The sequence below is a fragment of the Oculina patagonica genome, chromosome 5, assembly GCF_052425735.1.
Source record: "Oculina patagonica isolate OP01 chromosome 5, crgOcupat, whole genome shotgun sequence".
Taxonomy (NCBI): domain Eukaryota; kingdom Metazoa; phylum Cnidaria; class Anthozoa; order Scleractinia; family Oculinidae; genus Oculina; species Oculina patagonica.
The window spans coordinates 11,005,866-11,030,336 of NC_135762.1; the positions used below are offsets into that span (position 1 = coordinate 11,005,866).

The 24,471-nt window shown below is 42.0% G+C and overlaps 4 protein-coding genes, 1 long non-coding RNA gene and 1 other non-coding gene across 7 annotated transcripts; 3 read left to right on the top strand and 3 right to left on the bottom strand.

Moving 5' to 3' along the window:
- Window positions 1-697: 697 nt before the first annotated feature.
- Window positions 698-5,295, bottom strand: LOC144655471 (testican-2-like). Its single transcript, XM_078515725.1, has 6 exons — window positions 5,105-5,295; window positions 3,286-3,364; window positions 2,838-2,999; window positions 2,280-2,489; window positions 1,604-1,813; window positions 698-864 (listed from the first exon to the last, which is right to left on the bottom strand). Exons 1-6 carry the CDS (start codon window positions 5,165-5,167, stop codon window positions 797-799), a joined length of 792 nt encoding a protein of 263 aa, XP_078371851.1. The 5' UTR covers window positions 5,168-5,295; the 3' UTR covers window positions 698-796.
- On the top strand, window positions 4,131-4,205 carry Trnai-gau (transfer RNA isoleucine (anticodon GAU)). Its single transcript has one exon. It is a non-coding gene; the product is annotated as a tRNA-Ile (tRNA).
- An 874-nt stretch (window positions 5,296-6,169) lies between the features above and the next one.
- LOC144655443 (uncharacterized) lies at window positions 6,170-18,100 on the top strand. 2 transcript variants are annotated; one of them, XM_078515694.1, is made up of 5 exons: window positions 6,170-6,765; window positions 13,320-13,811; window positions 14,462-14,590; window positions 14,951-15,073; window positions 16,253-18,100. In XM_078515694.1, the coding sequence occupies exons 1-5, from the start codon at window positions 6,271-6,273 to the stop codon at window positions 16,472-16,474; spliced, it is 1,461 nt and encodes a 486-aa protein (XP_078371820.1). In that variant the 5' UTR covers window positions 6,170-6,270; the 3' UTR covers window positions 16,475-18,100. The 2 variants fall into 2 exon arrangements, with proteins under 2 accessions (XP_078371820.1, XP_078371821.1); XM_078515695.1 differs by having other exon boundaries at window positions 14,465-14,590.
- Window positions 7,378-12,556, top strand: LOC144655442 (uncharacterized). Its single transcript, XM_078515692.1, has 2 exons — window positions 7,378-8,598; window positions 8,878-12,556. Exons 1-2 carry the CDS (start codon window positions 7,439-7,441, stop codon window positions 12,377-12,379), a joined length of 4,662 nt encoding a protein of 1,553 aa, XP_078371818.1. The 5' UTR covers window positions 7,378-7,438; the 3' UTR covers window positions 12,380-12,556.
- On the bottom strand, window positions 17,964-18,845 carry LOC144655444 (uncharacterized). Its single transcript, XR_013571105.1, has 2 exons — window positions 18,546-18,845; window positions 17,964-18,269 (listed from the first exon to the last, which is right to left on the bottom strand). It is a non-coding gene; the product is annotated as an uncharacterized LOC144655444 (long non-coding RNA).
- Window positions 18,846-20,555: 1,710 nt separating this feature from the next.
- LOC144655445 (GDP-fucose protein O-fucosyltransferase 3-like) lies at window positions 20,556-24,400 on the bottom strand. The gene is given in 5 exon segments (XM_078515696.1): window positions 20,556-21,096; window positions 21,098-21,364; window positions 21,366-21,949; window positions 23,104-23,355; window positions 24,142-24,400. Coding segments are annotated over 5 exon segments (1,470 nt in total). The 5' UTR covers window positions 24,389-24,400; the 3' UTR covers window positions 20,556-20,976.
- Window positions 24,401-24,471: the final 71 nt, after the last annotated feature.

Below are 24,471 nucleotides of genomic sequence, written 5' to 3' on the forward strand. Positions count from 1 at the left end.
TAATGGAAATTTTGATCCGCCACTGTAACTAATGCCGTATTCATGTTGTGGAAATGGAGTGGCCGATAAAAATATTTATTATTGTTCTCCTCAAACCGCTACCGTTCGGTGTATGTGACACTTTTCTAGAAAGCTTTAGGACTAACCTATCCTCCCAGTTTGAGGTCTTTTCTTGCTTTTCAGCAAAGGTGCAGCTTTTGTGTTTGCATACACAGTGGTCTACAAGGGCTAGCAAAGTGGACTTGATATCAGCGTGGAACATTACATGTAATAGTTTATGTGAGGTGCCAGATTACTTGGGTCAAGAGTGAAGACACTTCACTGTCAAAGTGCCTCTCTCATAGCCTGCGAATACAGCCGCCTCTCTCCCAGCCGGTTTGGCGTTTTACGCGAGAGATGTCTCTCTTGCAAAAGGCCAAGCCAGCCAGGAGCGAAGAGAGGCGGCTGTACTCGCAGGCTACCTCTCTCCCTCAGCTGCTGTAACGTGAAAATAAAACCAAAAAGGGCATATGATTTAAATTTGAACGCCAAAAAATTATTATTTAATTAAATCGCACCATCAAAGAAGGTTTCTATAAAATATATTTTTTTGAAGTTCATGCAGACATTTCAGAGCATTTCCAAGGTCCATTAATTATTGGAAATTTTACATTTTTTTCAAATTATTCAAAACAAACCTACGATCCTGGGGCAATGATTATATTTGGGTACCGGTATCTTTATTTTTAAGTTACAGTTAGCAGTTGATAGTAGTGTTTATAAATGCAATATTAAAATGAGAGAAGCTCTCTTAAATTTATTTTGATGGATTGTCAACAGGTTCCTCTTCTGTTTCTTCATCCTTGGGAGGTTCTGTGTTGTCCACTGCAAACAAGTAAATTAACACACAATATTTCAATTACTTTGATGTCTTTTATATAACATATTTTTTTTAAAATGAACCATACTTGACTACCTCAAATATTGATTAAAATTCAGCTTGAAAGCAAAGCCTGGAGCACACAATCAAAAGAAATGAATCAACAAGTTGGTCCATGTAAGAACCAATCCCTTATCGGCAGTGGACTCTCAGCCCAGCCTACCGCAGTCACGTTTATATAGTCAAGTCATTTGCGCGCTTTATGTATATTGTTTTAACTACGAAGAGAAGTTAGTTCACGTTAAATGAAGCTAAGTTTGTTTATGCTGTATCTCCATTTTCGCTGCGTATCCTAATCGTCAGGTATATGTCGTTTCTTTTGTTTGTATCATATTTTCTTGTCGCATGCCGTTATTTCTGTTCTTAGTGTAATATATTTCTTTATTTATGTCCTAGAAACCACTGGTAATTAATTCAAGTTTCTGCACCTCGTGGAGAATAAATTTAAGTTTACTCAACTTCTAAGTTTTATTGCTGGTGCATTATATATAGTTCAATTTCCTTAGTTTATATCCTCCTGGCTTTCCTACCAAGCTCGATTTTAATTGAAAGAGGCCTGCATGCAATAATATAAAGGATTTGAAGAAAAATGTGTGGATTAAATTGAAAGATGGATTGTCAAGGTTCAATTGTATAACACAAGGGATAAATTAGATTCTGATCGGCATTCTTTTGAATACTTACCACACTCTGTCAGTCCTTCAATCTTGCTTCCATTCCTGTCCACACACCAGCACTCTTTGTTACCATTTTTGTCAGTAGTTCTGCATTGACGTGGCAAATAGAAGCCATCTTGGTCGCAGGATGGAGTGTAAACACCAGGGAATGGACGGGCTTCCCCTCTCACGAGCATATATGGCAAATTTTTGCGCAATTTGTGGAGACAGGGTGGTTCTGTAAGGCATGGGACATAAGTTAACATTTTTTCTTAAAACCAGCACTGCATATAAGGCCCAGTAACACAGTAATGTAAGCTTTGCCTGTCCTTGGGATAATCAGGTATAGGATATAGAAGAGGGTTCGTAAAAGAAATAAAAGGTTTAAAGGGCCAAGATTACAAATTTCAGCTCTCCTCCCATCACTGAGGCAACACAGGAACCATCTTCACTCCCCCCCCCACCCACTTCTTTTTAGCACCCCCCTGGATCTTACCTGCCATGGATATTGATGCACCCCCTCCCCCCTCCACACTGGAAGGGCATTGCAAGAGTAAACAGTCTCGCCCAAACACAAAACATTACCCTATTTCTTAAACCTGAAACTCTCACTGAAGTCCGTTGTATTAACAACACCTTCCAAAAATCAAGAAGATAGCAAAACCACATGAAATGTTACAATGGTATAATTCCTTTGTCCTTACCAACTGAGGTGAAACAACTACAAAATTCAGCCTCTGTAAACGTCTTCTTTCCTTTGGCACAGGTCTTGAAGAATTGTTTTATGCAGGGCTCTGTTGAGATCTCGTAAATGTCTGCCAGCTCAGAATCATCCAATTCACCATCAGCGTTTTGATCCAACACATAACGGAACACAGAGCTTATTGGTTCACGGCAAGCTGTTTGATCAAAGCCTGCTCAAAAAGATACAATAATAATTACTGTAAATAATGTGATAATAATTTTCACTGTATGCAGGCTGTGCCTGGGGAAAGGGAAATTAATGTGAAAGAGGTAGGGAGGCTCATCGTCATTTATTTAGCAGTATAGAATTACCGGTGTTATAGATTTTGGTATCATTTGAGGTGTTCAGGACAGAACACCAAACAGTTTACAATACTCATAAAGGTATCTTTTAGGGTTGCATGCATGCAAGGAAATATATATGGTGATAGGTGCCAGGAGTGAGTAAGTAAGCAAGTAAATTATAGGAAAAGAATATAAGGGAAGTGCCCAGAAAAAGACTTCATTCAAGTTCTTACCTGACGGGAAAGGAATTCTTGCTTCTTTCACTTTCAAGTGTGGAAGAACCTCTCCACGCTTTGGCAGCTCAAAACCATTGCGCATCCACTCTTCTTTGATGTGCATTGTGCGTAGAATGTGGAACCAATCCAACAGGCGTGTTGGAAGCATTGTGCAGTTTTCTATTTGAGAAATAAATTAAGAAGCTGTGCATTGAAATCAGACTCAATTAAATTTACCCATACAATGAGATTAACTACATGGACTTTGTTCAATAACAGAAGATTTCTGATTTACAGTCGTGCACATGCCTATTTCAGTTTTCATGCCTACTGCAGTACTGCCAGAGTTTTTTTTTATTGAAATGCAGGAAGGACCAACCCTTTTTTGAAAAAAAAAAATACCAAAATTCCCTAGCCCTCTCCCCATAAGAAAAAAGTACCTTCCCTAATTACATATAAATCTTACTTTCATCATGGTGCCGTTTTGAAACAGCTTTCTTGATGTGATTCCAGTGTTCCCATTTTTTCAGTTTTTGATGTCTGTGCTGTTGAGAATGGATAATTAAATGGTAACAATGTCAAGTTACTGGTCAGTATACAAAAAAATGTCTATTACCTAAAGAGCATCTGCATATATCAGGATATTATTGCTTTTGATTGAACTTGAGTTCTTAAACACCATTGATGATTATGCATGCGCTCTTATGGCTTTGCTGTGTCTCGGGGGAAAAACATTAATCTGCATGACAGTGAATGCCCCTACATTTTAATTTTTAAAAGCTGACCTGGTGAGCAGCACTTCCGAACTTGTGGCCCTAAAACCTTCTGTTAGATGCGAAGATCACTTGGAAAAAACGAAGATCTCAAGATTGAAGCGAAAATCTAAAATTGACCAAAATTCACGTGGTCAAATTGAACACTCAGATATAAAACTGTCAAAACTCATTAAGTCTGTAAACACTATAGAAAATATCTGTAATTTCTGAATTTTCTGTGCAAGGTGTGACATTGCTTTGGAGTTACAAGTAACAACACTAGTGCTAAAATTGTGGTTATTGTTTTCCACTGTATCCCCAGTCCGGCAAGGACGTTTGTACAGACTACCTTATTGTTGTAAATAATAAAGATGGTAAATTTTTAGCTCGGTAATAAATAATGAAGATGAAGTGTTTAACATGACTCGAGCATGGGACAAAGAAAAATTCTGAGTCCCCGACGGGAATCGAACCCATGGCCTCCCAGATACCGGTTGGGTGCTCTAACCAACTGAGCTACGAGAGACTCGTTTTTAAATGGCCCAGCTCACAACGAGTCTCTCGTAGCTCAGTTGGTTAGAGCGCCCAACCGATATCTGGGAGGCCATGGGTTCGATTCCCGTCAGGGACTCAGAATTTTTCTTTGTCCCATGCTTGAGTCATGTTGAACACTTCATCTTCATTACCTTATTGTTACTTATGGCGATTAGGCCAAAAAATACATACATGTATGTGTGGGGTATAGTATTTAGGAGCTTCAGCCATGTGCATGTTTCCAACTCTTTATGCATTGTCAGACAACATTACCAAAACCAAAAATAAATAAACAAGGAAACATTTTAAACATCCCCGGCCAAAAGGTCTCACTCTCAGTCTGAATGAAGGAAATAATAGACCTTTGTCTGGTCTGTGGTTTACTGAATATTTTTTACAATCAATGTCTTTTACAACTTGAGAATTATTTGAACGTATTTTCAGTAAAAAATAAGACATATACAACAAACAGTAATCAAAACTGTCTGATCTAAAAATTATTCCACCGATAGAATGCCTGGAATCTGGCATATAAGCTGTTTACTTTTGCAATCGCGCGCAACACGATGATCAAAAATCTACCATTCGAAGTTTCGAACGCGCCGGCCGATCAGAGTTCGCACAACCTCGCGTGAAACAGATTGCTTTTAATTTTGCGTGCCTGCGTTACGTTTAGCTTACAGTGAATTTACCAAATGCAACAAAGTACGATAAATTATACAGCGATCAATAAATCTCAGATTATCAAGGCTCTATCGTTCAAGATTACGCGCTCACTTCTCGATCGGAATTCCCAGCTTCTGTGTACATTTTCAAACATTCCAGTTCTAATGGCTTTAGAAAATAGAGCAGCATTCTGTTCATTTCATTAAAATGGAAATTTGACAGTTCACTGCTTTATACGTCTTAGCTTTTACACTGAATGTTTACCGAACGAAAACAGAGGTTCTTTCATAATCGCACGTTATCCAAACTCGACAACAGAGCAAATCTCACCTTTTTCGCGTCCACTACGAAAATGGCCAAGCTCACAAGAGCCAGAATCCACAGAATTTTCATTCTTGCTCAACAAAAAAACGCTTTCTTGAGAATCAACGACAGAATAAATGCAAAATCGCCAGAAATTCAGAAGAAACTCTCGGCGAATAACTACACTGTCTGCCTTCCACTCGACCTGGCTGAAACCCAAGACTGACAAGGATTTTAGCAGCAGTCAGTTGATTGGCTGTTTGTCATTGAGGATTTTTCCCACCCAGGCGGGACCGGAAATTTGGATTGTCTCCACAGTCTCCACATTTCTGAGGTCGGATGAAACTTCAAAGGTGTGAGACATCCGTTTACCAAAATTTGTCAAGAATGTAGCTGTTCTACAGGTAAAATTTCTCTTAGCGATGCAGAGAAAATGGTGCCGGCTATCTTAAGTCGCAATGCGCTGCTTAGGGAAGCGGGCAAAATAGGGGAGCCGGCCATTCATTTTGGGTTATTTTAACAGAAGAAAAATTAGCCCCTGGCTAAAAAGGCTATTCCAATAAAATGTTTTGTATCCAATTTGACCAACAAGTGTTTTATAGAATTTTTATTCTTTTAAAAACATCCGCTAATACAGTTACAAGTCCCGTTATAAATGCAGTGCTTTGAAAAGTATGATGTTTTGTTTTTTTTTTTTTTTGGAAAAAGAAGAGATTTCCAATTTCCTCTACAAGACGCTCCTTGGGGATCCCTGCACTGTTTACAGCCCTCTATTTTCTCGTGGTTTTTTTATGTTATTTTTTATGTTTTTGATCGCCGAACGCGGAAAATCGCGAGAGAACTGGAGGCCAGTGCAACGGGAGGCATTGAAAAATAGAGGTCAACGACTTGTGAACAATCTTTGAGTCTATCCTATCCCATCCTTTCCCAGGACTCCTGATACGTGTGCACCTCCTAAGACCCGATATCCCCTCCCCCATCCTACTCAGTTGAATTTACAAAGGCGGCAAAAATGCAAAAGCGCGCAATGGATTGTGGGATACCTGTGCCTCAGTCGACAAGTATTCCAGCGGTGTTGCTCTGTAAAAGAACATGGCGTCTGGTAATCTGTAGAAACATTGTCGTAAAAATCTTTCATTTCCGACGTAAGATCCTCGCTGTTTTGTGAGTTTATTGGCTAAATTAGTTCAAATATGTGCCGTAATTGTGCCTTACCTGAATGGGGGGAGCCACTAAAAATCCCCGTAGCGGAACTGCCACAGTTTTTCGCCAAGCAAATTAGCTGGAACTTCGAGCGGCTGAACTACGGCGGGGGAGCTGTTATGGAAACCGTTTCAGGCCGTCCAGAGCGCCCTTCGGTGACGGGGCGACTCGGTTGTAGGCTCAGGGAAGGTATGCAACCTCCAACAAGGGGAAAGCGAACGGAGAGGTACCTACTCGTGAGTGAATGTTTGTATTGTCCCGGGAAAAGGTATGGATGCACTCCGAGAGCAAACTGCACGGGAAAAAGGCGAAATTGTTATGCGATGTGCAAGGTTACTGTCTACGCTGATGCACCAGATATTGCTGAGGTTTCTTTCTCTGGGAGTCACGGAAGTGGAAACGTTACCGATCCATCGCTACACAGGAGCCCGCACGATGTTAAAAGGAGAAGGGTTGTCGACGAAGATGGAAATGACCATCCACAGGTAAGCTGGTGGATTGGATAGGGCAGTTTTGTTTTGTCTATCTATAAAAGCTGTTTAACAAGGCTTCAGACACTATCATTAACTATTAAAAACATGGAGCAAGAGCGTGTTGTGGAAAAGTTGTGTTAAGTCAAATCGTGCTTGGTTTATTGGTTTTGCATTATAAACTATCTCGCCATTATACAGGAACCTCGCCTTTTGATTGTAATGGAAAATTTGAGTGTAATTGTAAATGGCTTTATGCACATATCAATGTTAAGCTGCTGGGGGGGGGGGGGGGGAGGGGGAGGCATAGGCCGCGCATTTGAACTTAGCTGAGACTTTCTGATCAAATTGCCCAACCCCAGCGCCAGCAGGCAGTGCCTGCGGCATTACTATTGTAGTATGCGCGCGCATGTTTTCGCGCCACATGTTCTCTATGTGTTATATGTCAGCCATCTTGGTTGCATTAAAAACTGCTGTTGAAGTTCTTTCGTTGTGACGTGCGTTCTTGTCTTCTAAACATTGGCGTGGTGGCAGCGACGATTAATCCACGTCCTCAAGAGCCTGAGTGTCGTCTCGCTGGTCCAAGCAACAACGAGTCTACCTATCCTATGGTCGATTGAACTCTGAACAGCCGTCTCATCGTAAGGAAAGTATAACCTCACTGTTCCTTACTGTTACTGTGTTAAACATGCATTCAAATAGAGCCCCGAAACAGTGGTCCCTAACAAAGAATGAAAGTATCACATCATTTGAAGCCTGGCGCCAGAATCTTCAGTATTCCCTGTCTTTAGACGCTAATTTCGCCCCGTTTTTAGCAGACAATTTTACATGGCAGAAAAAGTCGTCCACTGCCCCCAATAGAGGGCTCACTACCGATGGGGAAGACGTCCCATCAACTCGCCGACGTACCGCCGCACAGAAGAACGTACACCTTGAACTCATGTTAGGTCAGATAGCAAATTTTTGCCCCGTTATTTCACGCAATACCATTGTGAAGAATACCACTTCAGTCAAGTCCATTTGGCAAGCAATAAGGTCCCACTTTGGCTTTCAGTCCACGGGTGCTCATTTTCTAGATTTTTCTAACATTAAACTCGAAGTTGATGAACGCCCTGAAGACTTGTTTCAACGGTTAATGTCCTTCACTGAAGATAATTTGCTTGTTGCAAATGGCAACATAACCCACCATGGGGAAGTCATTACTGTTGATGAGGAACTGTCACCCACACTTGAGAATTTCGTGGTTTTAACCTGGCTAAGACTCATTCATAACGATCTACCTGCCCTTGTCAAGCAGCGCTACGGAACTGAGTTAAGATCAAGAACACTTGCTTCCTTAAAACCTGAAATCTCGCAGGCGCTAGACTCTCTTCTCGATGAGATTCGCTCCAACGCCGACACCAAAGTTCTCCGAACCACTGCTTCACGGTTCAGGCAGCCACCTCCTCGCCCCTCCGTTAAGTCTTCTGCTCAACCATGGCCTCCGAGGCGACCGAAGTCCTGTCCTTTATGTAAACAAGCTGGTCGCAACGACCAGCACTTCTTAAGTGCATGCTCATATTTACCTCCGGAGGACCGTACTTACCTTTCTCGTTCTCGCCTTACCTCTACCCTTGACGACGAGGAACCTGACTACTCAGACTATGTGCCCTCAGCCTTCCCCGACGAGGACGACCCCCCTCCACACACTACAGCTCGTACAGTTTCACGCCGTGTCAGCACTAAACAGTCACCCCACTTTAAGGCTTTTTACAAACAGCATCCACTCCGACTGACCCTAGACACAGGTGCAGAGACTAGTATGATCAAGTCATCCGTGGCCCGTTCAATTGGTGCAACCATTGTAAAGTCTTCCCAGCAAGCTTTACAAGCCGACGGCATGACTCCCTTAGCTGTAGCCGGGGAAACTCACCTCATCTTATCACGAGCAGACAAACAACTCGGTCTTGACGCCCTCGTTGTTGACGACTTAGACGTAGACGTCCTGGCTGGCACACCCTTCCTTATTGCTAACGACATCACCGTCCGTCCCGCTTTGTGCCAAGTACGTATTCAGGACTCTGAGGTCATACATTATGACCCCGATAGTGATTCAACTAGCTCTCATGCTGTGCGACGTGCACAAAGTTACGTCCTACGCGCTTCCTCCTCCGCAACCGTTGTTTGGCCTGGTGAATACTTGGAACTGGACGTCCCTTCCGACCTAGGTGACGATTGCGTACTAGCACTTCAACCGCGCACAGACACCCCAATATCGAAACACACCAAACCCACCTGCATTTGGCCTGAACCTCAAGTTGTAGAAGCTGTCGGATCCAAAATCCGCTTAACCAACACTTCCAACGAGCCGAAAGCCATAGGTCGCCACGAGCACCTCAGCGAGATTCTACCCACAGCAGAAACACCGTCACCGACCCCCAACCCAGCATCCACCACTAAGTCAATTCCAGTGAAGCCACACAGTCTACCTCCCTTCTCGTCTTCCGTGTCCTTAGACCCCGACAAATTGCTGCCAGATGAAACCCGTCTCAAGTTTCAACAGCTGCTGCAGTCATACGACAGAGTCTTCAACCCCGACATAGCCGGTTACAATGGTGCTGCTGGTCCCATCCAAGCAACTGTGAATATAGGCCCCGTACAGCCTCCACAACGGAAAGGCCGCGTACCTCAGTACTCTCGCAACCAACTGGTAGAACTCCAAGCTAAGTTTGACGAGCTGGAACAGGCCCAGGTCTTCCGTCGCCCCGAGGATCTGGGCATAACCGTTGAGTATCTTAATCCTTCATTTCTTGTAAAAAAGTCTTCAGGTGGTCACCGACTCGTGACCGCATTTGCCGACGTAGCACGCTACAGTAAACCGCAACCATCTCTAATGCCAGACGTCGACACAACCCTGCGCACTATCACACCATGGCGCTACATGATTCAAACTGATCTCACCCGAGCATTCTACCAGATACCTCTCTCCCAGTCTTCTCTAAAGTACTGTGGTGTAGCCACCCCCTTCCGTGGAATCCGTGTATACACAAGATCAGCAATGGGGATGCCTGGCTCTGAGACCGCACTCGAGGAAATGATGTGTCGTGTTCTGGGTGACTTAATTCAAGAAGGCTGCGTGGCTAAACTCGCAGACGACCTGTACTGTGGCGGCGATACACCCGAAACCCTCTTGACCAACTGGAGACGGGTACTGGAGGCGCTTGATCGTTGTAACCTCCGTTTGTCCCCTACGAAGACTGTCATCTGTCCAAAGTCTACCACCATCCTTGGCTGGATCTGGTCTCAAGGCCGTCTATCAGCCAGCCCTCATCGTATTGCCGTCTTGCAATCATGCCCTCCTCCCCAAACTGTGAAAGGCCTACGTTCCTTCATTGGAGCCTATAAAGTCCTCAGTCGCGTACTCCCAAACTGCTCGGACATAGTGGATCCCCTCGAGAGCACCCTCACGGGCCTCCAGTCTAACGACAAGCTGCTTTGGGATGAGAACCTCACCTTCAGGTTCAAGCGTGCCCAGGAGTATCTGTCCAAACACAAATCCATAGTCCTACCACGTCCTTCTGACACTCTTTGGATAGTCACCGATGGCTCAGTCACCAAGAGAGGCCTTGGTGCTACATTGTATGTTACCCGTGAAAGTCATCTTTCCCTTGCTGGCTTCTACAGCGCCAAGTTGCGGAAACACCAAGTCACCTGGCTCCCCTGCGAGGTCGAAGCATTATCTATTGCTGCTGCTGTCAAACACTTCGCTCCATTCATCATTCAGTCGCAACAGCCTACGACTGTATTAACTGACAGCAAACCGTGCGTTCAAGCAATTGAAAAGTTATGTCGCGGTGAATTCTCGGCCAGCCCCCGAGTAACTTCCTTCCTCACGACTGTAAGCCGTTACCAAGTCAGTCTTCAACATTTGGCTGGTAAAGCCAACCTTCCGTCTGACTTCACCAGTCGCAATGCCCCCGACTGCAGTGAGCCTAAATGCCAAATTTGCTCCTTCGTCCACGAAATGGAAGACTCAGTCGTGCGTAGCGTTTCGATTCAGGACATTCTCGACAAGAAGTCCAACCTCCCGTTCACCACAAGGTCAGCATGGCTACAGATCCAGAACGACTGCCCCGACCTCCGAAGGGTGCATGCCCACCTCAAACAAGGCACTCGCCCGTCAAAGAAGATCACCAATATTCGCGATGTTAAGCGGTATCTCAGCTGCACCTCCATTGCTCGTGACGGAGTCCTCGTAGTCAAACACTCCAAGCCATTCGTTCCTGTTTCCGAAGCAATTGTTGTGCCCCGTTCTGTACTGGATGGTCTTCTAACTGCCCTCCACATCAAACTAAACCATCCTTCCCGCCATCAGCTCCAAATGGTGTTCCAACGACAGTTCTTTGCCCTCGACATGAGCGACGCCATTTCCTGCGTTACATCTGCCTGCCACACGTGCGCTTCACTCCAGTCGTTTCCGAGCACCTTGGTATCCCAATCCTCTGATGACCCTCCCGAAGTGATAGGAATCTCCTTTGCCGCTGACGTAATCAAGCGCCACCGTCAGTTCATCCTTGTTCTTAGAGAATGCTCCACATCACTTACTGCATCTTGCTTGATACCTGACGAAAAGCATGACACTCTACGCGATGCCCTCACAAAACTAATCGTCGGTTTACACCCTCTTGATGGTCCTAGAGCTGTCATACGTGTTGATCCTGCTCCTGGTTTTTCATCCCTGAGCAACAACGACTCGCTCGAACATTTAAACGTCTCAATCGATGTCGGCCGTATTAAGAATAAGAACCACAACCCTGTCGCCGAGAAGGCAGTCCGCGAACTTGAAGAAGAGCTCCTCCGACAAGAACCAGGTGGAGGACCAGTAGGCGAAGTTGGCCTCGCTCTGGCTACCGCACGTCTTAACTCCCGCCTTCGTTTCTCAGGTCTTTCTTCTCTCGAGTTGTGGACCCAACGCAACCAATTCACCCATGAGCAGTTGCCGTTGTCTGATTACCAACTCATACTCGATAGGCACAAACATCGCTCTACTAACCACGCCTATAGCGAGAAGTCCAAGAACCCCCGCGGTCTTGTCGCAAACACGCCACCTCTACAAGTTGGAGATATTGTCTACCTCTTCTCTGATAAGGACAAGTCACGCGCTCGTGATCGCTATGTCGTTGTCTCCATCGACACCCCTTGGTGTTTTGTAAAGAAGTTTCGTGGCTCACAACTCAGAGCCACTTCTTACAAAGTCAAGCTGTCCGAGTGCTATTCCGTTCCCTCTTCCATCATTGTGCCCAGCCGCCCAGGTCCTTCAGCCCCTCCAGACATGGACGTCGAGCCTCCAGTAACTCCTGCGGTGTCCCCAGCCCCGGTACATCCTGTGTTACCTCCCCCTGCACCTCCAGAACTCATCACCATTCCGTCTGACGAGGAACAAGTCCCGTCCTTCACCAGCGATGACACACCACTTGATACCATCAGTCGCTCACCTTCCCCAGTCGCTGTTCAAGACGAGTCAAGCACAAGTGTTGCAGTCACAGATCAACCATTGTTGTCTCCTCCCAACTTTCCTGATCACCCAGCTTCAAGACCTCAAAGGCAGCGCAGACCTCCTTCACACTTGCAGGACTATGTTAGATTTTAACCTGCGTGTGGTACCTTTAGATCCACAGTTTAGTTTTAGGTTTACACTTTCACAAGGTACTACTAGAGACTGAGACATTTGGTTAGTCTGTCTTAATTGACATGCAGTTTTCTTCGTTTAAGTTCATATTTTTATTGCCCATGTATTTCAAGCCTGTGTACAACTACAGTTTGTCAGTTCGCTACCGTTTAAAGGTGAGAAGAGGTTGCGCCAGCAGGCAGTGCCTGCGGCATTACTATTGTAGTATGCGCGCGCATGTTTTCGCGCCACATGTTCTCTATGTGTTATATGTCAGCCATCTTGGTTGCATTAAAAACTGCTGTTGAAGTTCTTTCGTTGTGACGTGCGTTCTTGTCTTCTAAACATTGGCGCAGGGCATTTGTTGATGTTCAAAAGAGTCATTAAACTTCAATAAAATGTTTTAAGAAAGTCCATTAAAACGGACAAAAGTCCCCACTACGGGCGAACAATTGCTGTCAAATCCCCTTCCTATGCCTGGCCTCCCCCCCCCCCCCCCCACCCCAGCGGCTTAACATTGATAGGTGCATTAACCCTTGAACGTCAGTAGTTTGCCAAAAAACATGGGTGATTTTTTAAATGACCCTACTCCTCAGGCTTAATGCATAGTACTTGCCAGGCTTTTAATGGGGTTGGTGGTGGAGTGACATAATGGTTAGTACATTTGACTTAAGATCAAGCAGTTAAGGTTTGAGTGCTGGATTACATTTTTTTTTTTTGTTGGATGATAACTTGTAAGGCCTAGCCCTACCCGGAGAGTAGTAGTTTTTCATGCTATGGAGTCAGGGGTATTCGCTTTAGTTGTGTGGGCTACTTTGGCTCAAGTAAAGACTTTTTAGTGATCTAATAATCACATAATAAATCAATGGAACCATTATGTACTAGTTATTTAATACTAATTCTGCATTTATGCTTATTGCAGAGATGGAAACAAAATGATCGGCCAACAATGGTAGAGTCACTTAGCTCTGACGGGCTTAACCTTGATCGCTCAAGTACAGAAGTCATGGCGCTAGAGGTTGGCCAGAATATTATGTTGACAGGCAATAGTGTTGAAGTGGTAAACCCACAACGCTCATCTAGTTCGCCAGAAATTGTGCTGTGGACAACAGCCTCTGGAGTACAGCCCGTGTCTTTTCAAACTAGTGCAAGTTGGGCAAACAGTAATGGTACAACGACGAGCAGCCCCACAACCCCCAGTACCCCACTGAATACGCCTTTATCAGCCACTGGTGCAACCCTTCAACCTGCCACTCAGAGTAGCTCACGAGGTGCTCAAGCTAAGTTACCTGCTTTTAACACACCACCACCAATAGCTTCTTCGTCAGCTAAGAGCAGCGCAGGACACCCATCTTGGTCCCCAACTTGGAGAACAGAGGCAAAGTATTCAGGATCAAAGATGCGTCTGAATCAGGTTTGAGTGAGAAATAATATACACCATATGCTTTGATGGTTTAGCTCTCTTAAGTTTGGGTCCAGGGAGGGAGTTCTAACTTGCATAGGCCATATGGGTACAATGTTTGTGCCATGGACTAGATGTGCGGTTCCAATTTTTAAACAAATCATGTCCAATTTATACAATGTATCTTTCTCCTCAACAAAATCAGGTTATTTTGAAACATTTGTGTGAAAATCAATGCAATGTAGCAGATGTTGTACTGTAGTATTGTGGATAAAATGTACCGGAAATAAAAATAAAACATCCTTTTCACTTCCGGTTTCAGGTGGGGTATATGATCTAACTCTTTAATGAAGTAAATCTGAAATGGGGGTGCAAATTTGACATTTTGGTCTGAGTTAGGTTTTGTTGGTTTTTTGATTAGGGTACAGGACTTGTAATCAGGAGGTCCTGGGTTTAAATCCTCCTCCTTGTCACTTGCTATAGATAGATTTGTGTTTTTGGTCCCAAATTCATCTCCTTCATCCTAAGTTGTAAATAGCTAACTGGTCAGTCCCTCATCAGTTGGGATTTTTAACAAGTTTCTGTTCTATTTACAAATTGTTATAAGTTTGCTTGTTTGGTGTCTTCAATAAGCAATTAACAAAATCTTATATCTTTTGTAGCAGCAGCAATATGCAGAGAAGAATCAAGAAATCCTTACTCTGAGACAACACATTCAGATTCTTCAGCAAGAACACCTAAGCAAGATCTCACGGATAGCGGAACTGGAGGCTCAGCTTCAGTGTCTTAAGGTACATGTACAAATTAATTTTCAGTTTTCTTTTGGTTTTTCATTTATAGCGTTGTTGTCGCAGTGTACAAAATAATGTAGAATCGTTTTACTTTGTAGACATGCAGAAGTTGATTAGGTCATTGCCCTGTTAGCATTCCTCTTTTTTCCGGCGTTTTTTTTTTTTTTTTTAATGGTATCTGTAGGGTACAGTAGTTTGGTAATGAGAGTGAAAAAAATTGCTCTCCATGATGGACTAATAGCTCCCACTTTGTGTATTAAACTTCTATCAGTATGCTTCTTTATCTTGTATTGTTTATTTTAAATGCTTGCTTGAGAACTACATTAAACTACATTAAAAAACATTGGACTTTTCCTTTAGGAAGGAGAGCTTTACAGACTGGAACATCAAGTTCAAAGATTGGAAACAGAGAACCTGAGAAAAGATGTAAAGATTCTACAACTTGAGAAACAATTACAAACAGCTTTATATTCTAGAACGCAGGTGAGTTGACAGTGACGATTTCAAAGCATTACTTCTAGGCATTGGGGTGGAGTCAGGAGAGATCATGGGGAGGAGGGGGGTTGATAGTTGAAGCACCTTCACTAAGTCAGGCTTGGTTCTACAAAGGTTAATGATAACACTATCCACCAGATAAATCACTGTCTGGCAGTGGAAAGTGTATTAAATTATTGTTAACACAGTCTTATCCACTGGAAAGTCAGATTATCCATCCTCCAAACAGTCCTTTTAACCCAGATTTATCAGTTTCAAGAAGACAGGGTCGTAACCAGATATATGGGATAGTGATAGGGTAGGGATCACAGCCTCAGGATCGGAATCATGGACCCGGGATCCCGGGTCACAAGTCATGGGATCCGGATAGGCCAATCAGATGGGGTCAGAATAGAATCAGGGATCAAATGTTGCCACATTTTGGGGATCAGAAATCAAAATTTAGAGCTAAAATTTGGGATCAGCGATGAAAAAATACACCTGGTTACGAACCTGAGAAGAAGTTAATTGCAGTTTTAAGTCTCTGAAGTTTTTCCTCTTTTTCTCTTATTCTCTTTGTTTTCCCTCGTTTGTACATTTTGCTTACGAAATTGCAGCCAAACCTGCCTGGTCTGCACCTTGTGACCAAATGCAGCCAGGTCACTGATTGGAGTAGTGCTTTGTTATTACATTTACACCTCAACACTTTCAGTGTTACATGTACATGCATAGCTATCTTTCTACATTCTCTTTCAATGTACTGTTTGAAACGAGCCAATCAAATCTGATGCATACCGGTGTTAGTTTTATGCAAATGAGTTCACAGTTCAGAAGGTCATGCTAGTGGGCTGTGATTGGTGGATTTCAGGTCAAAAGATGGATGTTGATTGAAAGCTGAGGGTTGTTGTTCTATGCACTTTACACCAAAAGCAGGTGTAAAACAACCACCTTGACTTTACAAAATGGGTGATGCCTGTACAAGTTTCTCTAAATTTTAGATTTAATCCACCTAAGCCCATTTTATCCATTAGGAGAGGCAGTGTAGTAGAGATGTGGTTAAATTCTACAATAATATTCATTGAATTCTGACTCATACCAATTTTCTTTTCTTTCAATATTCCGATAGGCAAGGCATGTGTAAATCGTCTTACATGGCACTAATCAAAACATTTTTTTGGTGTCTGACAGCCATCACCTACACCTGTGACAGTGCTTGTGCAGCAGCCTGTTGCTGACAGTGTCTCATCACATTCACTCATAAGTAAACCTAATGATGTTGAGGCATCACACGTGGAAGAGGCTGCAAATAACGATGAGGAATTAGAGGAAAATAAAGAACAGGAAGAAAAAGAAATTGACAAGGAGGATGATAACGGTGATGATGACTTGCAGAGTGTTGAAGAAGCTTGAAAACGGACGGCGCTAGCTTGTTGTCAAGTAGTTTTCATAAGAATTTACAATGTAATGGTCTAGAAAAGTTTTATCTCAATCTTATTTACTCTATTTAAGGCTACATTTTTTTACAAACTTTTAAACTTACGGGATATTACTATGTGTGTCATACATTTATTATGCCAGCTTTCCAAGTGCATTTAGCAACTTATTTCTCCAAGGTTGCAATACCAAAATGTCAATCAGTCTGGTAGCAATCTTGAATACAGGAAAATTATCAACTGAAAGTTGGAGAAAATTTGTCTTCATGTAGTTCCAAATTCTTATATCAAACACAGAAAAAATGTATACAATAAGCAACTTAGGAGAAATATTATTACAGTTTTGAGTTTGGGACCAAAAAGGCTAGCCTAGTACATGTACCCTTACTTTGTCAATTTTTCATTATATTTGTATGACATAGTAACTGGTGTCCTTTCATATACCTTTAGGTAGGATGTTGATTTGGATAAAATGTTTTTTTTTTAACAAGCTTTAAAGTGACAAACAAAATACTTTGAAATTTAAGATTTAGTATAATATCTTCCTTTCTTGCACAAACCATGTCAGCCTACATGTATATTGCACAGCTGATTGAGTCATGTTTTCATAGAAATGGTCCAGAATGCGTTTTCTGTTATGCAGTCAGTAAACAAGGTTGTTTACCAGTTACGCAGGGAAATTGGTTGGTTCATGGTTTGGGCAGTTGGTATGCAAACACCCAAATTGGGTGATTTTGTGTGTGATTTTACTGATTAGCTGAGATGTAGCATATGCAGGATGAAACTGGTGAAGGCCTGGGAAATTTGGACGTTTTAAACCTTTCAAGATGTATTTTTTACTTAATCTTTTCTGGTCAGGCAAACCATTAACATTCCATTCCATTAACATTCCAACTGAAATTTTCAGATTTTTTTTTAGAAAGTGGTAAACAATCCAAGTTTCCTCAGTGCAAATTGTATTTATCCCATTTGTGCCTGTTATTTAGGCACAAGAGGGTTTGGAGCTGCTTTCTGTTAGCAAGGGAAGCCATGTGCAATTGTGACTGAAGTGGCTGTTCACAGATAGCCACTTCGCTGCAAAAAACCCCTCTGGCACCCAGGGTAAGGTAGTTTAAAACTGTTATTTACAGTTTCAATGCTTACACCAGTCTGTATGTAACAGACTAACAAAGCATGTTCTAACAATGTTATGTACATGTACACAATTTTTCTCTAAGTTTTAACAAATTGTTATATGCATTCGGAACATATTTCCCTAGGTACAGTCAGAAATTTCAAATGAAATGTTTATTTCCTTATACATTATTGGTTTTATGCAACTTGGTTTTTAAACTGTATTTATCATTATTTTCTTTTTATATCTTTAACATTACTTTTTATTCTTCTTCTTCACAAATGTTTATATCAAAGTATAAAAGTGCTGAAACCCAAACTTATATTCTTAAAAGTAGCATGTAACATTTCTGTAGTACATGCAGAGCAACTCTAATAATTATGTTTACTAAGTAAAACGAATCCATTCAATAAAGGCATTTGATTCAATGGAGACTGAAGCTGTTTGAAACTAAGTATCAGCTCATTTTGAATTACTTGTATGGCAAGCTTTAACATGGTATATGCTCTTAGCTTCAGTACATTCACCTGTGTTAGTTATGAGATTCTCACTTTGTTGAAACCAGATAATTATGACATCTTGTTACATTTCATGCCTTGACATTACCTTGAAAAAAATAGAACACTAAATTAAAAGCTAGATTACTTGCAGTTTCTTTCTCTCTTGAAACATAGTTAATAGAGGAAAATGGTTAGGAATCCCGACAAAGTTCTTTGTTGTATGTTTTGTCGATTTTGGGGTTGACCCGCACATTACATTAGGTGGTTTGTGTGTTCATGCACTACCAATAGAATCATAGCGATTATGTTATTCATGCATAGTGTATGAGCGCAACAAAGATGTGCAGGGTTGTGGACCTTCTAACATAAATCTTGGCCTCTTTGTTTGCTCCTTTGATGTTTGCCGGGCTTCCGAACCATTTCCCTATATTAACTATGCTTGAAATAATCTTGTTGTGGTAGTCACTCTGGTATTCTCACAGCTTGTGTATACCATATACTGTACATAATACTGCTTGTAGTAATCCACTTGTGCTAGCCAATGTGATAATTTTTGTAATATAGTTGCAAAAGATAGGGCAGTAGTTTGTAGAATATAGAGCAGTCATTTTTGATAAAGAATAAGATACTCAATAAACCTGTTCATGCACAACAGTGACTAGTTATAATCTTTTTCCATTAATAGTCACTTGAAGTATGAGAAAAATGGAATAATTAGCCTATTAAGAACATCTCATTACAGCAGTGGAATCTCCAATCTCATTCCCAGAGTCCCTCTCCTAGATGATAAGCAAGGAAAGGAATAAAGGCCAGGGGGAAAAGATTGTAGAATCTCTAAAGGAGAATTTTTGTTATCTTGGAAGCAAAACAACAGTCTGATCAGAGCCTTTTCAAGTTATTTTTCTCTTTACCCACCAAGACCCCCTTGCATTCTGGTAAATTCTTAAAGAATTTGGCTCAAAAATTGGTCCCTCTCCCAAAATTGGAGATCAAACATTTACGACCCTCCCCAAATCAAGACCACAAAAATACTTTAAAAGTTTATTTGTTAAACAGGTGCTCAAAAAATTTGTGACCCTCCCCTTAATGTGGGTCCAAAAACGTTTGGCCCTCCCCAAATGGGAGCCTAAAAAATCTTAGCCCTTCCATCAAATTTGCCGCCCCCCCCCCCCCCCCCCAGTAATTAATGACCGCTCCCTAAAACCTATTCAGATCAGGTCTGTGATTCCCAAAACCTGCTTACTTAATTTTTCCACATACAAAAGGCAACGACAAGTTGCTGGGAATACTGTGCAAAAAAATTCCTTACAAAGTGACTCTACTTTCTATCTTGCTTTTGTGTAATAATACTGAACTTTATTCACATCAAAGCAATACAAAAAATTAATAATTTTCACTTATTTTCACAGGTTTAGAATCATTAGCCGTCAATGTTATTATTATTATTATTATTATGTATACAGTGGGCTTCAGCAGCATAGCCCTCTGCACGCATTGCATGCCTATCAAGCTTACTAATATTTTAATGGCTAGCAACATATAGGTCCACAATGCATACAAAGAGCTACACCAACATAGCCCTCTGCATGCCTATGAAGCTAACCAATATTATATTGGCTAGCATCACACAGGCTCACAAGGCATACAAAGATACAGCATCATAGCTCTCTGCACGCATTGCATGCCAATGAAGAAAAAAAAAATGTGATGTAATTGAGGGGCAGGGCCAATGTAAACAACTCTGAAAAAAATTGTAAATGAAGAAATGAAGTCCCAACTACCAGCAGGAGGAGACAGTTGGTATTTGAAGGTAGCCGAGGAGTTGAACAGGGCTACGAAAACAACACCAGCTAGTGGTCAGAACGGGACTGAACCGCGCCCTCCGATTTCAAGTCCGGCGCTCTAACCACTCGGCCACGCTCATCATATAGGCATGCACAAAGCATGCAAAGAGCTATAGCAACATAGCCCCCTGCATGCCTATGAAGCTAACCAACGTTATATTGGCTAGCATCATATAGGCTCAATGTTATTATGTATAACATATTCAGCAACATAGCCCTCTGCACGCATTGCATGCCTATCAAGCTTACTAATATTTTACTGGCTGCAACATATAGGTCCAAATACAAACAAAGAGCTACAGCAACATAGTTCTCTGCACGCATTGCATGTCCATGAAGCTAACAAGTATTTTCTTGGCTAGCATCATAACCAGTTAGCTCACAAGGCATGCAAAGAGCTACAGCAACAAAGCTCTCTGTACACATTGCATGCCTATGAAGCTGAGTAATATCAGAAACCCATAAGGGTTGAATTGTGTTCGCGCGCTTGTTTTTTTTTTTTTTTATTCTTTTTGGAAAAGGTTTTGGTTTTTTTTTTTTTTATTTTTTTTTTTTTGAAATTTTTTTTTTTTAAAATTAAAAAAAAAAATTTTTGTAATATGTTATTAGCTAGCATCATATAGGCTCACAAGGCATGCAAAGAGCTACATCAAAAGCATAGCTCTCTGGACGCATTGCATGCCCAGGAAGCTAACAAGTATTTTATTGGCTAGCACCATAATTTTATAGGCTCACAAGGCATACAAAGAGCTACAGCAACATAGCTGTTTGCACGCATTGCATGCCCATGAGGCGAACTAATATTTTATTGGCTAGCATTACCGGTAATCTTTGTTACTTAGAAATGAAGAATCCATCTGTTTATTTTTCTTTCTTTATACAAAATGTGTGTGCAATTTTATATATTATTTCTACAAATACCAGCAACCCCCAGGTACTGAACAATATTGAACAATAATAAATTTTCAAACATATATTACTATAAACAAATTTTCCATTTTCACATTGACGTTCCAAGGGGTTAAAAGTGCCAATTTGATTTGACATGATGGTTAAGTTCCTTCGATTCCGTGACACTCCTATCATACTCCTGCCACCAAAGGTCTCTTTCCCCATCATCAACAAGATTGGATGAATGAGGAGAAATTGTATTTTTTTGGCCTTGGGCAGCCATAGTGTTCTTGAGAAGCAATATGTTCATTTTCTACAAGTCCTGAAGCTTTGCGCTTTAAATTTTCATGAATTCTATCGCAAACTAGACACTCAAATCCTGTTACATAGTTCTGCTCCTCAAAGGAAGAACCAAATGGGCGATTTGTCATAAAATTTAAAAGCCTCTTATTAGTAACTCCTTTATCTTTAAATTCTAAGTACTTAGCGTATTCTTTATAATTTCCATCTAGTCTTTTGAATAAAATTAGCCAGCTCCTTTGGACTTTCAAAATCATCTACAAGTATAATAGAATGATCATTGGGCATCCAATCTAGAACTGTTGGCGATCCTTTATAAATGGGCACAGAACCCAACACAAGTGGTCTCCACAGCTTCTCAGTTATGTAATCTTCACATATTGCATTCTCAAATGACAATGTAAACTTGTATTTTGCAATGATATCATGAAATCCTTTGTCATCCATGGTCAAAGGGTTCTTGAATTCTTCTGGAAGATCTTTGTTGTGCAAGCAAGCCCCATAAGAGTCTATTTTTATATATTTCATTAATTCTGCAATGTACTCATCTCTATCTGAGGGTGGATTACATCCACTCTGAACATACACTACCGATGCAAGATTGCCGGTACTCTTCTCATGAATGTCATACCGTGGCTTTTTTAGCAGTTCAGCTACTGATGAAAGCATTTGAGTGACCAAAGGGTAATCTGATTTCCTTCGGAATGTAGCAGTGTGATTGAAAAGTTCAATTGTAGTCTGATGGTGTAGAATGGGGTTGTTCTTGGGTGATTCTTCATGGATTAAGGCCCATTCATGGTGTCCTGAATATAGATAAGTTAGAAAGAAAAAATAAATATTAATGAGATCAATTTAGAGAAGGGGGAGAGGGGGGATGGACTTCCCACTTCCTGTACCTTTTATCCCTGGTTCCCACCCCTTCACAAGTAGTTCCCACCCCTTCACAAGTAGTTCCCACCCCTTCACAAGTAGTTCCCACCTCTTGGTGCTTTCTCTACTGCAAAGTATTAAGCAATGCTGGAAATTTTCCCCAACTTCTTCCAGTTTCTATCACGTTAGGAATCTGACTTCCCACCCTCTCGTCCTCTGCCTTCTGTGGAGTCCCTGCAATGCCTCCTTAACTGCCAGGTACCCACATCCCTGTCCCCCTCCACCAGGGTTGTCAGAAAGTTTTGAAGAGGGGGGCATAAGGGGGGTCAACCGCAAAACCGCACAGAAATACACTACAAAACCGCAAACCGCATCAAATTTTACCAAAACACCGAAACTGCAGTTTCGGTAACAACGGTAGATAACAACGGTATATAAGACTGGATTTGAGCCGAAGATCTGGCCTGGAACGTCATCAAGTCAACGTATCATTGGATAAAACAGTTAAACACCTCTAGTATAAACTGGAAGAGGCTGCAATTACAAGCCACAGGGCAAGTTTGCTTCATAACGAACCCTCATTGTGTAAGCTGATACCCTGTAAAATAAAACACTTGGCTCAAGCTTGTTTAACTGAAGCAAAACAACCGAATGTGAAAGGATCCAGTGGAAACGTAAGAGAATCATATTACCGCAGACAATTTTCTCACCGACTACCGCGACCTAAAATTTGTAATAACCGCACACCGGGTAGTCTTGTAAAACCGCAATACCGCAGGTTAAAATAAAAATTACCGCAAAACCGCACATAAAATAATGCAAAACCGCATCACCGCAAACTCTGACGCCCCCTCTTTGAAGTAGGCGACTTTTTGTTAAAGTAGGTGGCTGATTTTTCTATCTTTTACAAAAGAATAAGAGGATATCCTAGCAGAGTAGTGGGACAAAAAACATGGGGTAGGTGGCGATTTTCACCGACTGTCAGCTATTTTTGACAACCCAGTTTACATATTATTTCTGAAAATAACAAGCAACTATCTGAACTACTGAGGACTTGTGTGCACTTTCAAACTATAAAATAGCTTACCAAGCCTTGGAAGAGGTAAGTCATTTGCTGTGAAAGAAGTGCCGTAGAACATAAAAGCCTTGGTCCTTGGATGTGTCTGAAATTTGCGAGCCTCAGTAAAATAACATTCACCAAGTTTGCACCTCTTGATGTCATTCCCACGTGTAAATGCAGTCCACCAGAGAATTATGGGTAATTTGTACTTGGCTGCATATGCGGCAGGCTTTCTAAGGTTTTTCAGGATATGATCAACTTCATCATAATAAATTTCTTCTGGAAGAAAACAAAGCAATCAAAAAAGTACTACACGGTGGGATGGGGTGCTTTCAATTTTTTGGCTTTCTATATTCTTATATTCCTCAAGCTGTGGAAAGATTAAAGGCATGGTGAAGACTGGTCAGAGTTTACTCAGTAAAAAAAAAAGGACCTTGACAGCTACTAACGAGCAAATGTTACTAAAAGTCAGGGATGGCGGAACAAATTTCCAACTGGGGGGACTGAGTAGTGACTTGAAGCGAGGGGCTTTAGAGAATCTTCTCTTAGTAATTCTTTATTTTAAAGGAATCACCCGACACCCAGAGGACACCAGAGGACACCGGGCGCGGGAGACCCGGCGACCGACGCGACGCACGAGGCGGGACACGACAGAGGAGCCAGCAACCACGCACGCACCCGCCCAGAGCACACAGACCGCACAGCGCCGAGACAGGGCACGAGCGACACAGACGGCGGGAGCGAGGCGGCCCGACAGGCCCAGACGGAGGGGGGGCCCGACGGGAGGGACTATGCAACTTTATTTGTCCATCATCGGGAACATGTCTTATTATTAAATAATTGGGGGGGGGCTCCTCCCCCCGGCTCCACCGTCCCCGAAAGTTGACTAAAACCTTGTCAAAAGTAATGATATTACCCTTCCCCCCTCCACCACCCCCATGGGGCCTGCAGCTCTTATTTGGGACCCTTCATATAAAATTGGCTCAGATCAAATCATATGCATGAAATTTCCAGTTCTTATAAGCCTGAGTGCACTATTAAGCCAAAAAAGCCAAAGGAACACACCTTCGGAATAACGTTCTTTCCAGTTTTCATCCACATCCAGGAAATTGAATATTCTATTTTCATCTTCCTTGATTCTTACGCTGTCATCCTGCCATTGAATACCGTCTACAGCTTCAACACCCCCGTCGTAAGGAGTGTCATCACTGTCAAAGATTAAAAACAACTCTGTGGACAACAGAATAACCGCTAGCACAAAACATAGCCCCAAAAATACTCTGAAGAAACTCCACAGACGAAACACCTCCATTTGCTGAAGGAAGTTCCATCCTGCAGTGCGAAGTGAATGGCGGGAAAAACCTGGGATTTAAATAAGAGCGATGTTGATTGGAC